At 32.6% G+C, this 25,706-nt stretch overlaps 1 protein-coding gene across 1 annotated transcript in view; it reads right to left on the bottom strand.

Moving 5' to 3' along the window:
- The window catches only part of OSBPL11 (oxysterol binding protein like 11), a 98,637-nt gene that overhangs the window by 59,344 nt on the left and 13,587 nt on the right, over nt 1-25,706 (bottom strand). The window contains exons 2-3 of the mRNA XM_051985480.1: nt 20,936-21,004; nt 127-302 (exon numbers count right to left, since the gene is read on the bottom strand). Of these exons, the coding sequence (XP_051841440.1) occupies nt 127-302; nt 20,936-21,004 (245 nt within the window). The remainder of the gene's footprint in view (nt 1-126; nt 303-20,935; nt 21,005-25,706) is intronic.

Raw genomic sequence — 25,706 nt, forward strand, 5'->3', positions numbered from 1 at the left:
TTCTCCAAAGACAAAGGGAAACAAACAAAAAGGGCAGCAAATCAATATAAGAAAATGGGAGTGGCCTCAAGTGAAAAAAAAAACAAAACACCACATTAATTTTCACTTTAAGCACTCATATCCTACCTCTGAGTTTATATTGCTCCCCGCTGGCAGCATTTACAGTGAAGGTATGAGAGTCCTCATCACTGGGGGATATTACAGCTCCAGCTAGATGCAAAGTACCTCTGGGCTTCTGATTTCTAGATTGTTCATTCACAAAGTACTCCAATAGTCCAGCTTCATTATTTAAAACGAAAAACCTATAATGATGAGGAATCTGGGTTTTTAAACATTCAAAACTTCATTAAACCTCTTATCTGTATAGTTAAAGAAAAGTATAATCCACTAACAGTAAGAAGAATTTGGGAAAAGACAACTCCAAATTTCCCAATAGGAAAGGACACTAAATTGACAGACGCATCTGCATCCAGGAAAAAAACTAAGAAGACTGAATGTTAATCAACACATGCTACGTTCATTTTCATGGATTATTGAGCTATATAAGAAAAAAAGCCAAGGAGAGAATGGGGTAAAGTAAGAAGTTAACTAGGTCATAACACAAAAGATAGGAAATTATATGAATAACTTTTTAATAATTCTTCTAAAAATTCTTCTGACAAGTCATCAAAGTATAAAAATGATGTTTTTCAACAAAAATTGGAAAAGAATTTTAAAATATGAAAATATTTTCAAATCATTAAAAGATAAATGCAAATCAAAATAATTGAGGTTTTGTTTAAATTCAGCAAATGGGAAAAAATCACTGAGAAAAAAAGTCTGAGAAATAGTCAAGTGTTAGAATTCATAGTTGCCCAAGGATACATAACTAGTGACTGAATGAGACAAAATCTGAACTTGGATCTTCCTAACTCCAGATTCAAGCTGTCCATTGTGTTAACTAGCTGCCTTTAAGAAAGTTCTCATATCAACTATGATAGACTTAGCTCCTCTCAGCAACACAGTGATCGAAGACAATCTCAATAAGACTGGATGGAAAATGTGATCCACATCCAGAGAAAGAACTAAATAGACTGAATGCAGATTGAAGCATACTTATTTTCATTTTCTTTTTTTCTTCCTTGTGGCTTTTCCCTTGTGTTCTGATTTTTATTCCACAACATGACTAATGTGAAAATGTATTTATAATGACTGTCATGCTATATGCATAACCTCTATCAGATTGCTTGCTATCTGGGGAGGGGAGAAAGAAAAATTTGAAACTCAAAATCTTAAAAAAAGTAAACGTCAAAAATTATCTTCACATGTAACTGGAAAAAAAATTAAAGTATTTTAAGTTTTTAAAAAGCACTCATAAATCAGCATATCAGATATTTTTGTAGTAGCAAAGAATCAGAGAGTAGGGGGTCATAATAAATGCTTACAGGCTGAGTTATTGACCAATTGGGAACAGAACCAGGAAAACTAGGCCCACAGGAACATATACATGTGTGCATAGATAAAATAGGTTACAACATAAAAAGAGTGAGAAAATAAAACTGAATGTTGCATAATTATAATTAAGTCTCAAAAAAAGTTGAAAAAATTCATCTCACTCCCTTCAATACAAATATGAGATTGCATTTATTGTCAGATATAGTCAATGTGTTAAGTTGGTTTTGCCAAGTTAACTTTTTTCTCCCAATTTCTTTTAAAATCTTTGTCTCAAGGGTGTCTCTCTGGGAGAAGGAGTTAGATATATTTGGAAATGAATGTTACATAGAAAAGGTATCAAAAAATATGAGAAATATTCAAAAATTTAAAAATTATCCACATTATATATTTTTATTACTGTGTAGTTGCATAAATTACAGTAAAAGACAAACATTTTTTAGGGCCAGTAATTCATTTTAATCCTCACTTAAAATTCACAAATCCCTTATCCCACCACTAGTGAAAGATACAATAAAGTAAAAAACAAGATTTGCTGATTCTGGTACAGCAGAAAAAGAGACTGATGATCAAGAAAGATATTTAGACCAAGGAGGAATTGGTCCCAGAGAATAATCTTTACAGTACTAGCAATATCATAAAGAAAATCAATTCTGAAAGACTTAGTAACTCTGATCAACAAAAAGATTCATCACAATACCAAAGAATTTATGATAGAATATACTATTCACTTCCAGATAGAAATTATAGACTTAAGAGTGTAAACTTAAGTTTATATATTTTTCACTCTTGGAGTGGTAGGCATAAAAAATGGCTAATGTAGAAATTTGCTTTCTTAACTATACATTATTTATAATGGATATTGTTTTTTTTTTTTCTTTCTCAAGGAAGAGAGAAAGGAAGGGAAAGAATTTAGAAGAGAAAAACAATTTTTTAAAGTCTTCGTGCTTCAAAAAAAAAAAAAAAATCCTCAAAACACATAATGTTTTTTAAAAACTTAAAGCATTTATAAAAATGTCAACTATATTATTTTCTGTGAAACTAGTATAAATTTAGCACCATGGAATAAAAATGGAAGCATAAGATATAACTTTAATCCAACAACATGTAGTCAGAAACAAAGATATATATGGGTTTTGTTGGTTTTTTATAATAGCTTTTTATTTTTCAAAATACATGCAAAAATAATTTTCAACATTCACTCTTGTAAAACTTTGTGTTCCATATGTCCCCCCCATCTCCTCCCTTCTCCCTCTCCTTGACAGCAAGTAATCCAATATATGTTAAGCAGATACATAATTAAATAATGGAATGAGACAGTATCATATCAAATAGCATTACGTATTGATAATAATAAAGTGCTAAACTGTACTAATTATGCAGTATAGTAATATAGATATTTAGTCCCTCAAAAAATATTAAAGGGAGAAATCAAGTAGCCTTTCTGTTGATATTTAATCTCAATATATCCTAAATCAAGCTCACTATGTTCTCTTAAAACTTAGTCTTCTTCCTAAGTATAAGTATCCTCCTAAACTCGTCTGACCAATTAATAATACTTCAAGAATCAATTTACCTGCTGCTTCTTCCATGGGATTCTTGGTTTCTCTCACTAAGACAGAATCTTTCCCTTCTCTGAACTTTCACATAACTTATTAAAATTTCACCTTTTTTATGTAGGCCTTCTCTCCTCCAACAGACTTACTTTCCTAAGAGGCAAAAAACTATGTCCATACATTATATCCCCCATGTATTTAAGAGGAATGCTTACACATATTAGGGATAAATAAAAATAGCTGAAAAAATTATAGCATTTATAGATGTAAATTACCACTTCAGAAATGTGTTCTTCCCTTTTGTCTGAGAGTTCTACAAAGAAACAAATTTTAAACAAAAATCCTGTATTTGACCTATTTGGGAACAGCTAAAAGAATTGTTAAACAGCCTGAGTGTAATTCTATCACAACAAATCTTTGCCTGGAAAAATGCAACAAAGGGGGTGACCTTTATTTGAAACTTTATAAAATCTATTTTGTCTGCAGTAGGGCTAAAAATATGAGGACACATAATCCATATAGGAAGGAAAGCTTAAATTAAAATAGGATATTCTATTCACTCATACTTTTGGTAAGAGGGAGATGGGAAATGGCAGAGGGTTCTCATTTTGTCTCATTCTCTCCTCTACTATGACCTAGTTAATCAAAAAAACTAAGTAGATACTTTTAAAAGCTAGATGATAGATTTTTTTTTTAATTATAATTTTCAGATGTTATGGAGAGATGCCAACTCTCACCTTCAAGGAACTAATATAAGAAAATTAGGAAATTTATTCATGGCTAAAGTCTCATAGAAAAATAGTAAATTAATATCTGGGAAATTTTTCAGAAAGTAAATATCTAATCCTTAAATTGTTTTTTTAATATAATAGCAATATATCCCAAAGAGATTTTAAAGAAGGGAAAGGGAACTGTATATGCAAGAATGTTTGTGGCAGCCCTCTTTGTAGTGGCCAGAAACTGGAAACTGAGTGGATGCCCATCAATTGGAGAATGGCTGAATAAATTGTGGTATATGAATATTATGGAATATTATTGTTCTGTAAGAAATGACCAGCAGGATGATTTCAGAAAGGTCTGGAGAGACTTACATGAACTGATGCTGAGTGAAATGAGCAGGACAAGGAGATCATTATGTACTTCAACAACAATATTATATGATGATCAATTCTGATGGACGTGGCCCTCTTCAACAATGAGATGAACCAAATCAATTTCAATAGCACAGTAATGAACTGAACCAGCTACACCCAGGGAAAGAACTCTTGGAAATGACTATGAACCACTACATGGAATTCCCAATCCCTCTATTTTTGTCCGCCTGCATTTTTGATTTACTTCACAGGCTAATAGTACACTATTTCAAAGTCCGATTCTTTTTGTACAGCAAAATAATTGTATGGACATGTATACATATATTGTATTTAACTTATACTCTAACATATTTAACATGTATTGGTCAATCTGCCATCTGGGGGAAGGGGTGGGGGAAAGGAGAAGAAAAGTTGGAACAAAAGGTTTTGCAATTGTCAATGCTAAAAAATTACCCATGATTATATCTTGTAAATAAAAAGCTATAATAAAAAAATAATAACATAGTAGTAAGACCTTTTTGACACTCAAGAAAAACCAAAAGATGCAAAGTTTCCCACACAGTATTCAAAAGAAATGCAAATATAAATAGCCATACAAAACATTCATATGAACAAACATTCTAAATATAATCAAAGAAATGTAAATTACAGCAACTCTTAAGTTTCACTTCCCACTCACTGGGTTTGCAAAGATGATAAAAATAAAAATGTTGAGGGGACTATGGGAAGATAAATACACTAATATACTGCTTCTAAAGCTGTGAATTGGTCCATTCTTTTGGACGAATTCTTCTGGAGAACGATTTGGCATAATACTAGAAATGTCAATATATTCTTTTCCTTGATGCCCTAGGAATTTATCTGAAAGATGTGAAAGTCATAGAAAAATGCCCCCCTTATGTATAAAAATATTCATAGGAGCTCTTTGTGTGGTAGGAAAGATTTGTAAGCAAAGGGAGTGCCAGTGGACTAGAAAACGACTGAATAAATAATGGCTATGAATACAACAGATTATTAATTCTATAACTTTTAGAATAAAAAAATTAGAGAAATCTGAAACACTTTCCCCCTCTTTTGACCACTCTCCTTCAAGGTGCATTAATATTAACTCTCAGTTTTAAGAACTTATTGTTATTCATTCTGGCTTTTGTAATTACCTCTATCTTTTACTTGACTAAGAATGGATCTCATATATCATAAAAAATGGAAAAGGAACTACATAATACAAAAAAATATATAACACCACTTTTTGTGGGGGCAAAGAATTAGAAATTGAATGAATGCTCATCAACTGAGAAATAGCTGAACAAGTTGTGTTATATGAACATAATGGAAGATTATTGTTCTATAAGAAATGAGGAAGAAGCAGATTTCAGAAAAACCTGAAATGACTTCCATGAACTGATGCTGAGTGAAGTGATAAAAACCAGGAAAACAAGAACCAGGAAACCAAAAAACATGTAATGATCAAGTATGATAAACCTAGATCTTCTCAGCAATAATGATGCAAGACAATTCCAAAAGACTTGAGGCATTTTCTGTCCACATCTAGAGAAAGAACTATGGAATCTGAATGTAGGTTTAACCATACTATTTTCCATTTTTAAAAACTTTTCTTTCACCTCATGACTAATATGGAAATATATTTAACAAGACTGTATGTTTACAGTCAATATCGAATAACTTGCTGTCTTGGAGAAGAAAAAAAAGGAAAGGGAGAACCCAAAATCTTTAAACAATGAATATTGAAAACTATGTAATTGGGGGCAGAGATAAAGTACTACTAAATGAAGAAAAAAGCATTCTTACCTATAGTTTCAAGAGGTTATAATTGTTTATAATATATCTTTAACATTAAGGTCATGTAACCATTTAGAATACATTGAGGAGTGAAGTGTAAGCATTTTAAGCCTAATTTCTGACAAACTATTTTTCTTATTTCCAAGTAGGAGTATTTTCCCAGGTAGTTTATGTTTTCCACTTTATCAAACAATAGGCTACTGAGTTGTACTGTTTCTAAATTTCTCATGTCTGCTGCACTAATCTATCTCTCTATTCTTTAATTAATAGCAGATGGTTATTAACTATAGTGCTTGTCCTCCTTTACCATTACTTCTTTTCATTATTTCTTTTGATATTTTAGATCTTTTGTTTTTCCAAATGCCTGCTGTTATTTTTTAAATCAAGTACTGTACAATGTCCTCTAGTTAATTTGAGTGATATAGCATTAAAAGTGTACATAACTTTTAGTAGTATTATCATCTTAAATTATATTGAAATAGCAATATAATGGACATGAGCACCGAGTTTTCCTCTACTTATTGTCCTTTATTTCTTAAGGAATACTTAAGTATTTTGTGGGCTTTGAGAAATTTATGCCCAGATATCTTATGTATTTTTTAGTTATTTGGAATGTAATTTATTTTTATATTATTGCTTTTTATTACATAAAATAACTGTGAATTTTTGATAATTTATTTTGTAACACAGAACTTTGCTAAAGCTATTAATTGATTTCTTTGGCAATACTTTGTTGAAAAAAAACGATATGCAAAGAAAGATATGATATGCATGCTAATACATTATTGGTAGAGCTGCAAAATGGTACAACCCTTTTGGAAGGCAATTAGAAATTATTCAAATTAAGTGAGTAAAATGTCCATATCCTTTGATTTAGAAACTTCATTATTAGATTTATACTCTAAGAAAGTCATCAATACAAAGTCCCCCATATGATGCAAAATATTTATAACAGCACTTCTAAGAGCTAAGAATTGGAAATAACCATTCTCTAGTTCTTCTTTGGCCATAAATTTCCCCTTCTCCAATAATATCCCAAAACAGTCAATGTTTCCAATAAAGCCCTCATTTTTAAAATATATAAAGAAATGAGTCAAGTTTATAAGAATACAAGTCATTCCCCAATTGACAAAGCATATGAACAGAATTTTCAATAAAGAAATTAAAGCCATCTATAATTATATGAAAATGTGCTCTAAATGGGAATGGGATTTGTTTAATGAAGAAAATAGAAAAATAAGGTGATTAAGTTTGAGAGTGTGTAAACTAATGTATAAAAGATATGTATGTATAATTTATATTCAATTCTTTTCAGTTGTGTCCAACTCTTCACGATCCCATTTGGGGTTTTCTTGACAAAGATACTAGAGTAATTTACCATTTCCTCCTTCAATTCATTTTGCAAATGAGGAAATTGAGGCAAACAGGGTTAAATGACTTGCCCAGTGTCACACAGACATAGTAAGTGTCTAAAGCAAAAGGTGAAGTCAGGAAGATCAGTCTTTCTGACTTCAGGCCCAACACTCTATCCAGTTTTATTGAGTTGCCCCTAAAATAATAAATTGGAAAAAGGGAAGAGTAGGTTTATAACATACATGCTCTAAGAAAAAAACAATAAGAGAAAGCATTTGTATAAGCACAAAGAATAGCAAATGTCATTTCTCTTTATATTTTCTAAAACACTCCTTACAGAGCTGGCTCAAAATCTTGTGCCTTACTTTTATTTCTCAGTAGATGATTTCACATCCCTCTTTACTGAAAGATAAGAAATTGAGGTAATGATTTCTATATCTTTTCAGTTTATATCTTCACTCATCTTATCCTATTTTGCTCTTCTCTCAAAGAAAAAGGTATTCTTCCTGAAGGTCCAATGTACTCAAAATTCTCTTGGATTTTGCTCCATTAATCATCTTTTTCTCTTGTATATTGTTTTCCTTTGTACTCATTTTTTTATACTACTTGCAAATAACCTCAGGCAAGCCAAGAGTAAGAGGAATTACTTACTTGCTTGCTATAGCTTTTTTATGGAACTAGTATGGGTATAGTAAATCAGAAGACTAGGATTCAAACTGTCACTTCAACTTGGTTGCTCTGTAGCAACCTGAGCCAATCACTTAATATCTCTGAGCCTTGGTTTCTCTAAGTATAAAATGAGGGTGCTATGCTCAATAATCTCTAAGGTCTCATCTAGCCTAGATCTAAGAGTTAATGGCTCTTCTCATAAGATCTCATAAGACAAGAAGAATTAAAAAAAATGTGCATACACACACACACACACACACACACACATATATTATCAGTCAAACTGGTCAACCAGATTACTAAATTACATGTATCTTCTATCCAAACTTCTGGCCTGACAGTTTGAGTTTCTGAAAGGCCTAACTAGGATAAAAAAGGAACTAAAGTTTACAGCTTATGATTAAGCTTTAAAATCTAATCTTCTCCCCTAGAGATGGGAACTTTTACCATTTCTACCTTCTGTCAAGAGGATTTCAAACTTCTACCCTCAAATCTGTTAGCTTTATTCCGTTCCCTTCTCCTTCTGGAAACTCTAAGCCCACCTAGATATCCTGAAGGAAAATAGAGGAAGGTAAAATAAAAGAAATCAGTAATGAAATAGCTCCTGAACTACAAAACTCAAGGAGCTAATGAGAACAGAGTGTACTGATACAAGAAGAAGACAAACAGCCTCCAAAAACCAATGTAGGGTTGAAGAGAAAAGTTTAAATATTTAATGTATAAGAGGCTTTGACAAAGGAGGATAGTGTTATGGGATCAAGATACAGGAGAAAAAGTTTCTTTTCTTTTTTTTCTTTCTTTTCTTTTTTTTTTTTTTTAAATCAGAAGCACTCTTGTCTAGGATATTTTTGAACCGTAAACAATGATGAAGAAAAAGCAGAAGCTCCCAAGTACTTGATGCATACTGGCCAGGGGTGAAAGAAACTGATTTCTTAGCATAAGCAAAGATCACCACCTGCTGGAGAACAGCAGCAGAAATGTTACCAAAGGACCTAAATTACAAAGGACCACAAGTCAAGTTGCAGTGTTGTCATTACTAAATCGAAAGAAGGCTAACTAAAGAAAAGTAGTAAAGAAACTGTTGGGGTTTAATCACCACCTGATGGCAGATAAAGGTAGCTACACAGAAAATCCCTTCCACCTCCCCGCCCTTTCCCATTGCAGCTATACTATAAAACATGGGAATTTTTGGTCTTACCTATGTTAGTCCTTTATGTGTCCATTAAGTTGTAAATAAGACTTTTATGTTTTGAGCCTTGTGAGAGTGGATCCTTATAAGAGAAATTTGTGACAATTCTTGGGGAACACTACTGTTTGATGTGAAGGGAACTATGAGAACTATCAGAAAAGTGAAGTCCTGTTACAGGTTACATGAAATCTGTAACAGGATAGAGCATTCAACTCAAGGATTACACTTATTATTTAGATTTTTTATTTTGTTAAAAAAAATTGTGCTAATTTTATTTTTAAATTTTAAATTATTTAAATGGAAATTAAGAAACATTAACATTAAGTCCAGAAATAATTCCATATGTGAAAGAAATGCCTCCCTTCCAATTTGACATAATACAATGAACTGAGCACTGGCTCTGGAATCAGAAAGACCTGAGTTCAAATCTGTCTTCAGACAGTTACTGTTTGACCTTGGGAAAGTTACTTTACCTATTTGCCTTAGTTTCCTCATCTGTAAAATGAAGTTAATAATACCTACCTTCCAGTTGGCTGTAAAGATCAAATGAAATTATAATAATCATAAAGTACCTAGTATAATGCATGGCACATAGTAAGTGCTATAATGTTAGCTATTGTTGCTGTTATTGTTGCCTAAAACAGTCCACTTAAAATATTGACAACTCCTGAACTAAAACCATTGTCTTGAGTCTTATGAAAGTTAATGCTTGTTAAGGGATGATACTGGCAATCTTTGAGGGATAACACTATTCAAGCCGAGTGGAAACTAAGAGTCAGAAAAGTGCCCAGAAAAACTTGACCAGGGTGACACAGCTAGGAAGTATTAAGTGTCTGAGGCCATATTTGAACTCAGGTCCTCCTGACTTCAGGGCTGGTGCTCTATCGACTGCGCCACCTATGTGCCCCAGTTCAATAAACTGTTAACTAAAATCCAGCTGTATGCCCCATTCTAAAGTGATAAGATTTTCACATCTATCTTTTGCAAATCTGAAAGTACAAAACAGATGTTAACTTGTTCTTTTCTCTTGAGATATAGTTCATTTCCTGGGCAAGTCGCTAGTCTATTATTTCTTAATATTTCATGTTTTACAGATGGGTAGACAAAATAATTGCTTTCCTGTACATGAATAAAAATATTAGGATTTAAGTTCATCCTGAGTACTCTCAGTATAACTCTAATAGCAGAAAAGACAACTGGAATAATATTTACACGCAAACCTATTCCCACGATTTTGATTTTCTCTCCTATGTCCTTATAAAGTGCTTTGTTCCACCTAACTTTTAAGTATTTGGTATGTTAATATCTATTTAAAGTGTTAAGTTTTTATGGATAAAAGTCCAAGGCAAATATGGGCAACATTTGGTTTATAATAATGATCTGGTTCCAGTAGTTTACTGATTCATCTTCCAGGATGTTCTGATGTGTGTATTTTAGTATGAAAATTTTTCAGTTGTCACTTAATGAAAAATAATGACTGACATAATATCTAATTCTAATCATCAGTCATGTCTTGCTAAATAATAGAGAGGCCTAGAGAGACTTATATGAACTGATGCTAAGTGAAATGAACAGAACCAGGAGATGGCAACATGGCAACAAGAAGATTATATGATGATGAAGTCTGATGGAAGTGGCTCTCTTCAACATTGAGATGTTTCAAAAAAGTTCCAATTGTTCAATGATGAAGAGAGCCATCTACACCCAGAGAGAGGACAGTGGGAACTGAATGTGGTTTACAACATAGCATTCTCACTCTTTTTGTTTTTGTTTGCTGGCATTTTATTTTGCTTCTATTTTCCTTTTTTTTTTTTTAACTTGGTTTGATTAGATTTTTCTTGTGTGGCACGATAATTGTATAATTATGTATGCATATATTGGATTTAATGTATATTTCTACCATATTTAACATATATTGGACTACTTGCCATCTAGGGGAAAGCCTGGGGAAAGGAGAGGAAAATTGGAATGCAAGATTTTGCAAGGACTAATGTTGAACTGTCCACACATGTTTTGAAAAATAAAAAGCTTTAATTAAAAAAAAAAGTTAATGTTTATAAATGGACAAAAAACTAATTCTTAGCAGCCTCTGTATCCTTTTTGATGCAGAACAACAAAGCAGAAGCAAAAAGAAATGCAAACATGTAAAGACATTTTTTAATTTTTATTTTCTTTTGTTTCTTGGGTTTCGAAGGCCAAAAAAAATCATTTGGCACAAGTTTATTGGTGAAAAACTCTTCTATACTTGAATAGGTTAGTCCTTAAACTCCAAATAAAGTTTATCAGCAGGACTACTTGAAGTTGGTACCAAATGACAAAACTTGCCAGCTTACATTCCAAGAAGTCAGTTCACTGTAGTAACAGCAACTAACATTTACACAGCACTTAACGTTTGTCACACTATACCACTATGAGGCAATGAATACGATTTTTTATGAAGTGAAAAAAGATAATTTAGGAAAACTGTGAGACTTTATCATCTATTTTTAGTCTAAAATTTAAGACCCTTTTGAAAAATCTAATCTCGGGGACAGTGGATAGAGAACCAGCCCTGAAGTCAGGAGAACTTGAGCTCAAATCTGCCTTGCCTTCCAACACTTAACACGACCCAGCTGTGTAGCCCTGGGCAATTCACTTAACCCCAAATGCCTGAGTTTAAAAAAAAAAAAAAAAAAAAAAAAAAAAAGGAAAAAGAGAAAAATCTAATCTTCTGGGAAGGAAATTGTACTTAGAAGTAATAGTAGCAGTGACCTGGAAGCATCCTGAAATTCCACTTAATTCAGATTCAGCTTCCTGACAAACTGAAATAGTGTGTTTCAAATATATATATATCCTACAACTACAACTACAACTTGAATGCATTCCCAAATAACCCATCTGTTGTCTTTTGGTCTTTATAATAATTTTTTAATAAATCTATTTGATATCATCTAATTTTAAGGGCTTTGGAGATCAGGATTGAGTTCATCAAAGCTTTATGCATTAAAAAATATCTAGATTTAGGAAACTACTTATTGGTCATTTCTCTAGCCTAAATAATAAGAAGTATATAAACAAAATAACATAGCACTGCACTCTCACAATACTGACCAGAAACTCACACAATAAGTGTGCTATTTTAATTACTTTTATAACCAAGGAACTGATTAATTACTCATATTAATAACTGAGGATTTCTTTCCTCTTTTAAGAGACGTTTTAGATTAAACAGAAAACAATCATTTTTGTTGTATCCATAGGGGGCTGAAACATGTTGCTAATTAAGAGTAATCATGGATATTGGGAGTTGAGGGAAAAGTAATCAATGTTGAAGGCAAATAATAAATCAAAGACTTGGGGTGGTTTAAGTTTAATAGGAACATCAATCCAAAGGACTGAAATTGAAGTAGGAAATTGAGAACTAGTGTATGGATTTAAGGAAGAGCTATGTGGAGGTAAGGAACACGATACCAGAAATGCTAGTGAAATAGCACTTGTCTGATACTAAGCTCTCTCTTTCCATGAAACTCTGTCTTTTTGTTTTAGCAAGAAACATTTCCCCTTTATCATCTTTCAATTCGGTCATATGGGTACAAGCTCCTGATATACCTCAATGCCCTATTGCACTATTAGAATTATGGTAAAGAATTTATATCAATTGACATACTGTATTTACAAAATTTTTAGCTAAGTCACATAGCTTAAGACCCCTAAAAACTCTGAAATATGCTTACCATGTGATGGTTCCTAGGTCCTTTTTTCCACTGGCCCTGTTGCCTCTACAAGCTCAGGATATTCTACTTATTTCTCTATCAGTTAACAGTAGAAAAAGCAATGGTGCATGTAGATCAGTGTCAATGCTAACTTACAAATGCAGAATGGACATTAAGAAAAGTAATCGTACCTGACAGTCCATAATAATCATCAGAAAAAGTTACCATTTTGACAGATGTGAAGGTTATAAGAATGTCCTCACATTCAGAGGCTCCCTAGAAATGGAATGGTAGTCAGCTTTGCTTTATATGCCACTCTGACTTTTCTTAGAATATTACTAGTAAAATACAAGAATTAGAAAGACAACAAGAGAGGCAGCTAGGTGGCACAGTGAATAGAGCACCAGTCCTAAAGTCAGGAGGACCTGAGTTCAAATCTGTTCTCAGACACACTTAATACTTCCTAGCTGTGTGACCTGGACAAATCACTTAATCCCCACCATTGCCTCAGCCAACAAAGGAAAAAAAGAAAAGGATAGACAGACAAGACAGACAAGACAGACAAGACAGATGACAAGAGTAAGAACAATACAGCCCAGGTCTCTTGCACAATACTCCAAGAAAAATTGTGAAAGAGTACCAGATTAAGTGGTAATGAAGAAATCCAAGTACAAACTAGTGGGTCTTCTCCCAGCTCAATAAGACAGAGTGAAATAGCCAGAAGTCTGACAACACTGGAGAAGGGGGTTACAAGCAAGAGACTAGTTTTATATCTTTGACAGGGAATTTCTATAGATCTGGAGTGAGTCTACAGCTGTGTTACTTTGATCCTTTCAAAAAAGCAACAGAAGCTGTGGAGTCAACAGCTTTATGCGGGAATTCCAACCAAGATCAAGCCTGCTACTGTGTCATCTGCAAAGTTTAGATAGACCAGGCTACAATCATATTACACCATAGTCTTAGGACACTGGGAATAGCTTTCTATATTGAGCCACCCTTGAAGTGCTTGAGGATTGTGGACCACAGATATACAGATCAGGATCAAATAGATCACTTAATTTCTTGCAGAACTATGCAGTGCATGGCTCTGACATAGTCTCAATTCCAGAAATAAGCTGGAAAAATGAGTAAATAAGCAGACAAAAGTGATTTCCACAGCCATCTAAAGGTAAAGTTGCAAACAAAAACTCAGTGTAGCAATATGGTCAAATAGAATTCTTGGAGGAAATGAGGAATTTTTAAATAAATATAAATAAAATGAGAACACTAGAGCTTGTGTCAGCAAAATACAGCCTGAGGTTCAAATCTATGTTTCCCCTCACAAATTTTTTGTTAAGACTTTTGAACAATAAATGATTTCTATATTTTTGAGAATATAATTTTAATTGGAAAAACTATTCTTAATTTTTGAATCCTAGAAAAACAAGCTATGGGTTGGATGCAATATCAGTTTGCCAACTACTGCTCTAGAAGAAAGAATTAGAAAAAATTAATGTTCAAGAATAAAGCCTTAGAAGGAAAAGTAGAGGAGATCTTAAGGTAATAGTGTTTGACTATATTCAGAACTCAGGACAATCTGAGTTCAAACCCAGTCTCAGATAATTAGTTGTGATATTGGGCAAATAATCTCTTAAGTTTTTTGTTTTTTGTGGTTTTTTTTAGTATCTGTAAAATGGGGAATAATTATAGCAGCTAACTCTGTTGTACGGATCAAATGAAATAATATCTGTAAAATACTTTGCAAAACTTTAGGTACTAAACCCAATTATTGGTATTACTATCAATGATAATGATATTGAAGATAAAAAAAAAATCTAAAAATTAGAATGGACACAAAAGAACTAAAAGACTGACAACAAGAAATGGAACTATACAAAATAGAACAAAATGTAGGATGAACTCCAAATGTTACTGAACTCCATGAACATCCTAACTTAAAAAATAATAATAATGAATTAAAGCTGTATAGATTTTTAGAACCACAGGACAAAGTGAAAATAAAAAGAAGCTGCTTGGGACCTACTGAAACTCTCAAATTAAAACTTCTAGAAATGTCAAGGCCCAAATCCAAAGATTCTCTATCAAAGAATACTTTGAACTGCTAGAAAGAAAAAAAAAGTTCAAGTACTAAGAAACCAAAGTGAATATTACAGAAAAACTTAGCAACTACCACTACCAAAGGAGAGAAGACCTTGGAACAAAATATTATAAAATATTATAAAAGGCAAAAGATAAGTCTTACAACCAAGGTCCTGACATACCTGCTTCTGGGCTGCTGTTTGGCTCTGGTCCTTCCCAGATTAAAGAAAGAGATCTGTCCAGTCTGGATTGCACTCAAAAATTCTGTTGACACCTTCAATCAGGGTTTCAGCCAGGAGAAGAAAAGAAGTTCAGGGAGTAGAGAAAGACTCCCATTTTACAGTTGAGGAAACTGAGGCAGACAAAGCTTAAATAAACTTTCTAGGGTTATACAGCTAATTAAATTACCTGAGGGAAGATTGAATTTAGGTCTTCTGATTCTAGGCCTAGCACTCTATTCATTGAAAGCTAGCTAATATAGATCTATAATGATTACTGAATGATAATTCAGAAGTGTATAGTACCTTTATTAAAAATTAACCAAGCAAAAACTTTACAAATAAATGCAAATAAATACAAAAGTAAAGGATAGATACTGACCACAAAACAGTAATTTTACACAACAAAGGTTCTTTGAAGGAAGCACTAAAACTAGCTATCAATCCTAAAGAATTAGGGAATCTAAAACAAATTATAAAAATGACAGATAACTACATCCAAGAAAATGAAATGACATACTAAAATAGTTTGCAGCCAAGGTAGTTCTTATTGGAAAATGTATATCTCATTGCTAGTCAAAAATTCCCCAAGATTATTAATGACTGTGGGAAACCTGCTCTATAAGCTGAAGTTAAAGAGTGGGAGAGAAGAGAAAGGATGAAAACAAGAGTTCACACAATGGGCTTCTTTTGGGCAAATGAATATATAAAGTTATTCTAAGGAAATTCTATAACAGCAAAAGAGATAGAACTAGTGTTTCATATGTGTGCTTCTTCTGGTTATCAAACTCAGTGTAATAAACAATGAATGTTAGCATGGAGTAACTATATTGTAGAGTACAAAATTATGAGGTTAACAAATAAAAATGCAAGAGTAAAGACAACAGAGGAAATGGTTTCTTTCAGGAATAAACAGGTGGTATGGGCAGTAATAGAAGTTACAATGAATTATCCTTTGGTCATGATTTATCTGAAACTACTCATTTACCTGAAACAAAGGTGGGATTCAAATTGTTCATTATCCAATCATATCTGACTCTTCATAGTCTTATTTGGAGTTTGTAAAGACATTTTAATGGTTTCCTGAAGCCTTGAGGGTTGGGAGAAAAGGGGAAAGAACAGACCCCATGGGTCAGGCCAAGTTTGGAACCAAAATTTCTTAGGAACAACAAATCCAGAAAAGCAGGGATAGAAGAAATCTGAGTGGCACAGGCATGCTTTTAAGCCAGAGAAAACAGTAAAAAAAAGATCAGGAATTAAATCATTAAAAGTAATTCCTCTTTGTCTGATATATTCTGGCCCCTTTCAGTATCATCTTTTTATTGTATACATAAATGTTGCGCATCCCCACCTCCCTGTATTAATGTATGGGCCTGTGAGTATATTGATACATATGGTAAGATTCCTTGTCCTGTTAGTACAATGGAATTCTAGGATGCCAAATGTGTTATAATTTTCATATAAATAATAGAAATAATGAGATTATGAGGATAAAGGATAACACAACTAACATTTATCTAACTTTAAGGTTTTAAAAGACTTAGAATTATTTCAAACAAACAATATCATTTGATCCTCACAAAAATTCTGTCAAAGAGATGTATTATGTACTATTATATCCATTTTACAGAGGAGTACACTAAGGTTCAGAGAAGTGAAGTAACTTTCCTAGCATCACAGAACTAGTAAACGTCAAAATCATGATTTGAACCCAAGTGTTCCTGACTCTAAGTATAACACTCCTTCCCATATACCATGTTGACCTGTTAAACATAAAACATCTCAGGAATAATCTTTTAAAAATTAAAGAATGTATAGTACTTTATTTATACTATTTTCTATTAGATGTTTCCTCTAACTATATACAAAAATACTATTAAGTGATTTCAGCCCTCTTTTTGTTCATGGTTCCACTATTCTATAGTTACCCAAGTAACAAATCTCAGTTGTCCTTAAATTTTTTCTCTCCCTTCCCTACATATTAGAACTCAATGGGCACCCAAGGATCATGCCCATTCTCCATTTTTCCCAACAATCGTTTTAATTTAAATTTTCTTTGTGTATTTCTAGTGTTAAGTACTGGTTCATAATTTATACAAGATATTATAAAGAAATTATAACTTTGATAGATTTAAGAATTCTGATCAATGTAATGATCTATCATGACTCCAAGAGAATCAATGATGAATTAAGCTACCTACCTCCAAATAAAACAGGTAATATAATGAAGATGATACAAGCATTTTTGGACATGAACAATTCAAGAATTTGTTTTGCTTGATGATGTATACTTGTTATAAGGGTTTTGTTCTTTTAAACGGATATTCATTTTCATCTAAAAAAGTCGTTAAAACTTGTTAATTATTACAACTTTTTGGTGTTAAAGAATTAATTAAAGAGTTCTTTAACTCTTAAATATTAATCTTAGAATTAGAGGGAGAAGAAACCAATATTGCTTCAGAGTCATAAAGTTACTGAGGGAGTATTTTATTCTGTTCTGAGGGTCTGAAGAGATGAAAAATGAAAAAGACACTACTGTAAAAAGGAGGAAAAATGCAAAAAAAAAAAATAGGTGTGCAAGAAGATTAAATAAATAAGGAAGAAGATGTGGGGCAGTGTGGGTGTCAAAATGAATTTTCTGATCAAGCCATTCTCCAATTGATAAATGGTCAAAGGATATGAACAGACAATTTTCAGAGGATGAAATTGAAACTATTACCACTCATATGAAAGAGTGTTCCAAATCATTATTGATCAGAGAAATGCAAATTAAGACAACTCTGAGATACCACTACACACCTGTCAGATTGGCTAAGATGAAAGGAAAAAATAATGATGAATGTTGGAGGGGATGCGGAAAACTGGGACACTAATGCATTGTTGGTGGAGTTGTGAACGAATCCAACCATTCTGGAGAGCAATCTGGAATTATGCCCAAAAAATTATCAAATTGTGCATACCCTTTGATCCAGCAGTGTTTCTATTGGGCTTATATCCCAAAGAAATACTAAAGAAGGGAAAGGGACCTGTATGTGCCAAAATGTTTGTAGCAGCCCTGTTTGTAGTGGCTAGAAACTGGAAAATGAATGGATGCCCATCAATTGGAGAATGGCTGGGTAAATTGTGGTATATGAATGTTATGGAATATTATTGTTCTGTAAGAAATGACCAGCAGGATGAATACAGAGAGGACTGGCGAGACTTACATGAACTGATGCTAAGTGAAATGAGCAGAACCAGGAGATCATTATACACTTCGACAACGATATTGTATGAGGACATATTTTGATGGAAGTGGATTTCTTTGACAAAGAGACCTAACTGAGTTTCAATTGATAAATGACGGACAAAAGCAGCTACACCCAAAGAAAGAACTGGGAAACGAATGTGAACTATCTGCATTTTTGTTTTTCTTCCCGGGTTATTTATACCTTCTGAATCCAATTCTCCCTATGCAACAAGAGAACTGTTCGGTTCTGCAAACATATATTGTATCTAGGATACACTGCAACATATCCAACATATAAAGGACTGCTTGCCATCTAGGGGAGGGGGTGGAGGGAGGGAGGGGAAAAAAAAAATCGGAACAGAAACGAGTGTCAATATAAAGTAATTATTAAATAAAAATTAAATTTAAAAAAAATGAATTTTCTGAAATGAATGAAGGCAGACTGAACACTTGCACACACAGTTTAAAAATATATAAAAATCAACAGGGAAATAAGTGAGTATGGGACAGAGGATTAAAAGAAGACAAGGGGAGGGGAAACAGAAAGGGAAGAATCTAAAAGGATATCTTTTTTGTTAATTAAAGCTTTTTATTTTCAAAACACTACATGGATTATTTTCAACATTCACCTTTGTAAACCTTGTGTTCCAAATTTTTTCCCTCCCTTTTCCCCACCCTTAAAGGGTGTCTTAAATTGCTTCCTAGACAATAGGAGAGCAGTGAATTATTTTTTGGTATGAATAGAATAGAATATTACTGCACAATAAGAAATTGTATCAGAGTAGTATAAATTAATGGTGAAGCAACCAATGCTAGAATTATTTATATAGGTACAGCAAGAAACAATTTATACAAGTAAAGCAAGAAAAGCAAACCAACTTTGAAAGACTTAATAACTCTGATCAATGATCAACCATGTCTTTAAAGGACCTAACATAAAAGCATGTTAGCCTGCTCTGACAGAGATGATAAAGTTTTTTTGGTCATGACTATTGGATAGATTCATTCTGCTTCACTAATTGTTAAAAGGATTTTATTCTTTTGTGTCTCTGTTTTAAAGGGGGAAGAGAACTGGGGGAGGGGAAGTTAGCAATACTAATGCTAAAAAAAGAAGAAAAAAAAAGGAAGTGCAGAAGGAAACAGAAAGGGAAGATAGTTCTAAAAGAAAAATGTAGGCATTATTGTATAATAATAATAATAATAAAAAACACAAAATAGAATGATTTAAATTCCAAAAAAAGAATTCTCTTTTTCTATTTTATGTGTGTGTATGTGTGTGTGTGTATGTATTTACATAAGGGATATTGAAATATAGACAAAAGCATTTGCAATGGAAAGCGCTCCAGAAAAGACAAAAATTTGGGGAACTTTACAAATGTTTTATAAAAAAAATTCCCTCTTTATTTGGGGGAAGTTACAAGTGCATAAAAAGATATATATATATATATATTAACAGATTTTTTGCTGTAGCATCCAAATGTGTTTGCTACTTAATCAATATCTCAGTCTTTCAGTAAAAAAGTTTACAGAATTTAAATTTGTTAAAGTTGTTATGAATAGCTGAGAATATGAATTGGGAATAGTTGGGAATTCCCAGAAACAGATAGACATTCCAAATCCATAAGAATCAAGTTATAATAGTAGAACAATAAGCTTTTGGTTATTAGGTCTTGGGTACAGCAAAACCTATTTTTTCCTCCTAATTGTCTCTTATTAATATCATTACAGAAGTAGTTTTTCAGGGAGGAAAAGATATGTAGCTATGCAAAATTAGTATGGCAAGCAAAGTGTTGCATAAAGATGTCTAGCATCGAGACTTACATGAACTGATGCTAAGTGAAATGAGCAGAACCAGGAGATCATTATATACCTCAACAACGATACTATTTGAGGATGTATTCTGATGGAAGTGGATCTCTTCGATAAAGAGAGCTTTAATTTTTTTTTTTTTTTGATAAAAGAGGTTTATTATTGGGTAAGCAAAGTTAAAGTATAGGCGAAGGTAGAGATAAGGAGGGCACTGGACAGAGGGTCCAGTAGACAGAGGGTCCTCACATGGTAGCCATGTTTCAAATCTCTGCCAAAGAGAGCTTTAATTGATCAAAGATGGACAGAAGCAGCTACACCTAGAGAAAGAACACTGGGAAATGAATATAAATTGCTTGCATTTTTGTTTTTCTTTCCGGGTTATTTATACCTTCTGAATTCAATTCTTCCTGTGCAACAAGAAAAATGTTCGGTTCTGCACACATATATTGTATCTAGGATATACTGTAACCCATTCAACATGTAAAGGACTGCTTGCCATCTGGGGGAAGGGGTGGAGGGAGGGAGGGGAAAAATCGGAACAGAAGTGAATGCAAGGGATAATGCTGTAAAAAATTACCCTGGCATACGTTCCATCAATAAAAAGTTATTTTAAAAAATGTCTAGCATCTGATCTCCATTAAAAAATATTAACATACAGTAGAGTGCAAGAAAATGATAATGGAAGACTTACCATAACATCATTAAAAATGGCATCCCAGTAAATGACCATTAAAATATGTAAGAATCATCAGTCCCACTACCCTTTCCATTACTCTGCTATCTTACAAGAAAAAACTGGTACAAAATAATACTTACCGATATTGCCAGCCAGTGACAAGATTGGTATATTTCATCAAATAGCCACAAACATTTTCCATGTGATCACTGTTTCAAAAATAAGAAGAGTCAGTCATAAAACAAGGAAAAATCAAAAGAAATACCAAGAAGCATACTATGCAGTTGTAAAAATAGATGAAGTCAGCTGTACTGTCTATAAATGGCTCAATAATAGGAAAAAAAATGTATAGTCATAAAAAAAAACCAATAAACATGTATTCAGTTTATACCTTATAGCTACAGAATTATATTTACTCACCATTTTTCAAACAAAGATATATTAATGGAATGGCTTATTTAAAATAAAGCAAAGGTAAACCCATGCCTTTTGTTGTTTTTGTTCAGAATTCAAATTTCACTGGTGGAGGGAATTCTTACTAAGGAAACATATTTCTCAGTGTAGATCAGAAACTGTTATGCAAACAATAGTCTTGAAGAGTTGCCTAATTCTCTGAGAAGTGAAGTACTGAGAGTTACAGAATCATTCTGAGTCAGAAGTATAATGTGAATTTGGGTCTTCTAGACTACTCTTAATGCCATGCTTTCATATTAATGTCAATGCCAAATTAATAGAAATTAAAACTTTCATTGGTCCTTAAATAAGTTTTTACTCCTCTATCAGAAATCTCCCCTCTGCTTCTTAAAAAACATTTGTAGTGCCTTTATATATTACTATGTTTTTTTTTTTTATTACAAGGGTTACTTCATTTATTTTAGTCATTTAAATCAAAAATTCCAAATAAATAGGGCTGTCAACCCTTAAACTGTCCCCAAGCAAATAGAAGATTTCTACTAGCAATATTATATAATGCAATGAAGCTTCAGTTAAAGGGCACTCAGAAATAATACAAAATATTTGGGAATTTATCTGCCAAGGAAAAGTTAGGAACTACATAAGGAAAACTACAAAACACTTTCCACACAAATAAAGTCAGATCTAAGCAACTGGAAAAATATCAAGCGCTTTTGGATAGGTCGAGCGAATATAATAAAGATGACAATATTCCCTAAACTAATCTATTAAGTCCCAAGAAACTATTTTACTAAACTAGAAAAAAATAACAAAATTTCACCTGGAAGAACAAAAAGTCAAGAATTTCAAAGGAATTAATGAAGAGAAAAGCAAATGAAGGTGGCCCAGCTGTACCAGATCTAAAACTGTATTATAAAGCAGCGATCATCAAAACCATTTGGTACTGGCTAAGAAATAGAGAAGTTGATCAGTGGAAATAGGTTAGGTTCACAGAACAACAACAAAAAATAGCCAATGACTATAACAATCTAGTATTTGACAAACCCAAAGGCCCCACCTTTTGGGACAAGAATTCACTATCTGCCAAAACTGCTGGGAAAATTGGAAACTAGTATGGCACAAAGTTAGCATAGACCCGAACTTAATACTATATACCAAGATAAGGTTGAAATGGGTTCATAATCTAGACATAAAGAATGATATTATAAACAAATTAGAAGAACATAGGATAGTTTACCTCTCAGATTTGTGGAGGAGGAAGGAATTTGTGACCAAAGAAGAACTAGAGATCATTATTGATCATAAAATAGGCAATTTTGGTTGTACTAAGTTAAAAAGTTTTTTTACAAACAAAACTAATACAGACAAGATTAAAAGGGAAGCAATAAACTGGGGATCCAAAGGATCTGATAAAGGTCTCATTTCTAAAATATATAGAGAATTGACTCATTTATAATAGTTCAAGCCATACTCCAATTGATAAATGGTCAAAGGATATGAACAGACAATTTTCAGATGAGAAATTGAAATTATTTGTAGTCACATGAAAAAGTACTCCAAATCATTATTGATCAGAGAAATGCAAATTAAGACAACTCTGAGATATCACTACACATCTGTCAGATTGGCTAAGATGACAGGGAAAAATAATGATGAATGTTGGAGGGGATGTGGGTAAACTGGGACACTGATACATTTTTGGTGGAATTGTGAAGAGATCCAACCATTCTGGAGAGCAGTTTGGAATTATGCCCAAAAAGTTACTACTGGGCTTATATCCCAAAGAGATATTAAAGAAGGGAAAAGATCCACATGTGCAAAAATATTTGTGGCAGCCCTTTTTGTAGTGGCAAGAAACTGGAAAATGAGTAGATGCCCATCAATTGGAGAATGGTGAATAAATTATGGTTTATGAATGCTATGGAATACTATTTTTTATAAGAAACAACCAGCAGAATGATTTCAGAGAGGCTTGAAGAGACCTACATGAACTGATGCTAAGTGAAATGAACAGAACCAGGAGATCATTATACACAGTAACAACAAGACTATACAACGATCAAGTCTGAAGGAAAGTGTCTCTCTTCAACATTTTGATGATTCAAACCATTTGTGCAGTGATGAAGAGAGCCTTCTACATCCAGAAAGAGACCATGGGAACAGAGTGTGGAACACAACATAGCATTCTCACTCTTGTTATTTGCTTGCATTTTGTTTTCTTTCTAAGTTTTTCTTTTTCTTCCTTCTTGATCTGATTTTCCTTGTGCAACAAGAACACTGTATAAATGTGTGTGTATGTATACATATACACATATCTATATATACATACACACACAGAGGATCTAATATGTATTTCAACATATTTAATATGCATTGAACTACCTGCCAGCTAGGGAAAGGGGTGGGGGGAAGGAGGGAAAAATTTAACAATTTGATAACAAAAAGTTATCAAGGGTCAATGTTGAAAAAATTACCCATGCATAGGTTTTGTACATAAAAAGCTTTAATAATTTTTTTAAATGTTAAAAAAAAAAGAAAAGAAAAACAAATGACAAGCTCTCAGAAAAACCTAGAAAGATTTATATGAATTTGTACAAAACAAAATGAGTAGAACCAGGAGAATATAACAGACATCAATAGCCAATATTATGTGATGATCTAGTGTGAATGACCTAGTTATTCCTAGCAATACAATCCAAGACATCTGAAGAACTTATGAAGAAAAATGCTATCTACCTCCAGAGAAAGAACCAATGGAATCTGAATGCAGATAAAATAATTTAACTTTATTTTCCTTGTTATTTTAAAATCTGTTTTCTTTCAAAGTATGATTTTATGAGTATTACATGACTGCATATGTATAACCTATATCAAATTGTCTATCTTCTCAAGGGGGAATAAAAGGGGGCATAGGAGGGAAGGAAAAGATTTAAAATTCAATAGTTTTTTTTTTAATGAATGTTAAAATTACATATCATTGGGAAATAAAACTTAAAAAAAATAGAGGGCTGTAAGTCAAGAAGAGTTAAGCTTATAATAACAAAATCACAGATGCAGAACTGAAAGGGACTTCAGATCATCTAGTCCAACCCCTTCATTTTACCCAGAAAGCAATAGAATTCAAAGACTTGTTCAAGGTGAGGCAAGTGGCAAAGACATAAGAATTTTTCAGACTCCAAAGCCAAAGATTAAAAAAAAAAAAATTACACTTATTCCACTAAGTAAAAAAAATTCTCAAGGAAGGCTGAATTCTGGCAAGTGGGCCTAATGACAAAACTATGAGATTAGAAAGTAAATTGGGTAAAACGGGGAAAAGAAAAGCAATGATCAATAATAAGAAAGACAAATATTTTTAATAATTTTTTATTTTACCAAATACATGCAAGGATAATTTTCAACATTCACCTTTGCAAAACCTTGTGTTCCAAATTTTTCTCCCTCCCTCCTTCCACCCCCTTCCATAGGCAACAAGCAATCCATTATAGATTAAACATGTGCAACTGAAAGACAAATATTTTAAATCACTGCTACAAATCTAGAAAATTAATTTTGATAATTATTTCAGATTTTCAATTCTCCAGTGCACTTGATATTAAAGCTAGAAACTCAAATTATCCCATTTCTGGTTATCTTTTGCTTTTTCTGCAGTTATATCCTATTCTTCGGGAAATATAGCAATGACTATGTGGTCTAACCAGATTTAATAATCTATTTTGCTTAAAAAATATTTGATAATTTTGAATCAATTTTTTAAATCTGCAAATGTCATACTTATTTTTCTAGAATTGGAACATTTCTATTTTCTGAAGTACACAAGAATATTCACCTTCTCCCTTTAGTGTTCTTCCTAACCAATTTCAAAATATTTTAGGTTGAAATTAGTTACTTTATAGCAATCAATAAGTAGGAAGTAGCCACTTACCCTTTCCCAATTCCATAGGATATACCAACATAGCAAAAGTAAACTTATATGCCCAATATACAAAATTAAAAGTTTGACATGCATGACAACAATAAAAACTTCTGAGAATTATCAAAAGGCTCAATGTAATGTACTATAAAAATAGATGTGTCTGTTGTGAGCATCAAGTATGAATTGAATATGAAGGTGAATAACACTGTTGGAAAAAAATGTTTTTTGATTTTTTGACTCCTTAACTTTGGATAAAAGAAAGCAAATTAGTTGGCTAAATGGTCTTGAATATTTAGGTTAAATCCAGTCATTTCATAATGGGGCTAATTGGTTGAGGGGAAATATAGAATTAAAAGAAATATCTAGGAGTTTAATTTAGAGAGTCCAAGAAGGCAATTCCAAAATCAGCATGAAATATTCTGAAGTAAAGACACTATTCTCACTAAACCCAAGGAAGTGTCCTTTAGATCTAAAGGCAATCAAGATGGGTTAAAAATAAGATCTGGAATTAATTCTAGTTTGAAAGTCTAGGTGTCCCCACCACTCACTCCTTTGCGGAGTGAGTCCACAAGAACAGAACAATT

The sequence above is a fragment of the Antechinus flavipes genome, chromosome 3 (assembly GCF_016432865.1).
Source record: "Antechinus flavipes isolate AdamAnt ecotype Samford, QLD, Australia chromosome 3, AdamAnt_v2, whole genome shotgun sequence".
Lineage (NCBI taxonomy): Eukaryota > Metazoa > Chordata > Mammalia > Dasyuromorphia > Dasyuridae > Antechinus > Antechinus flavipes.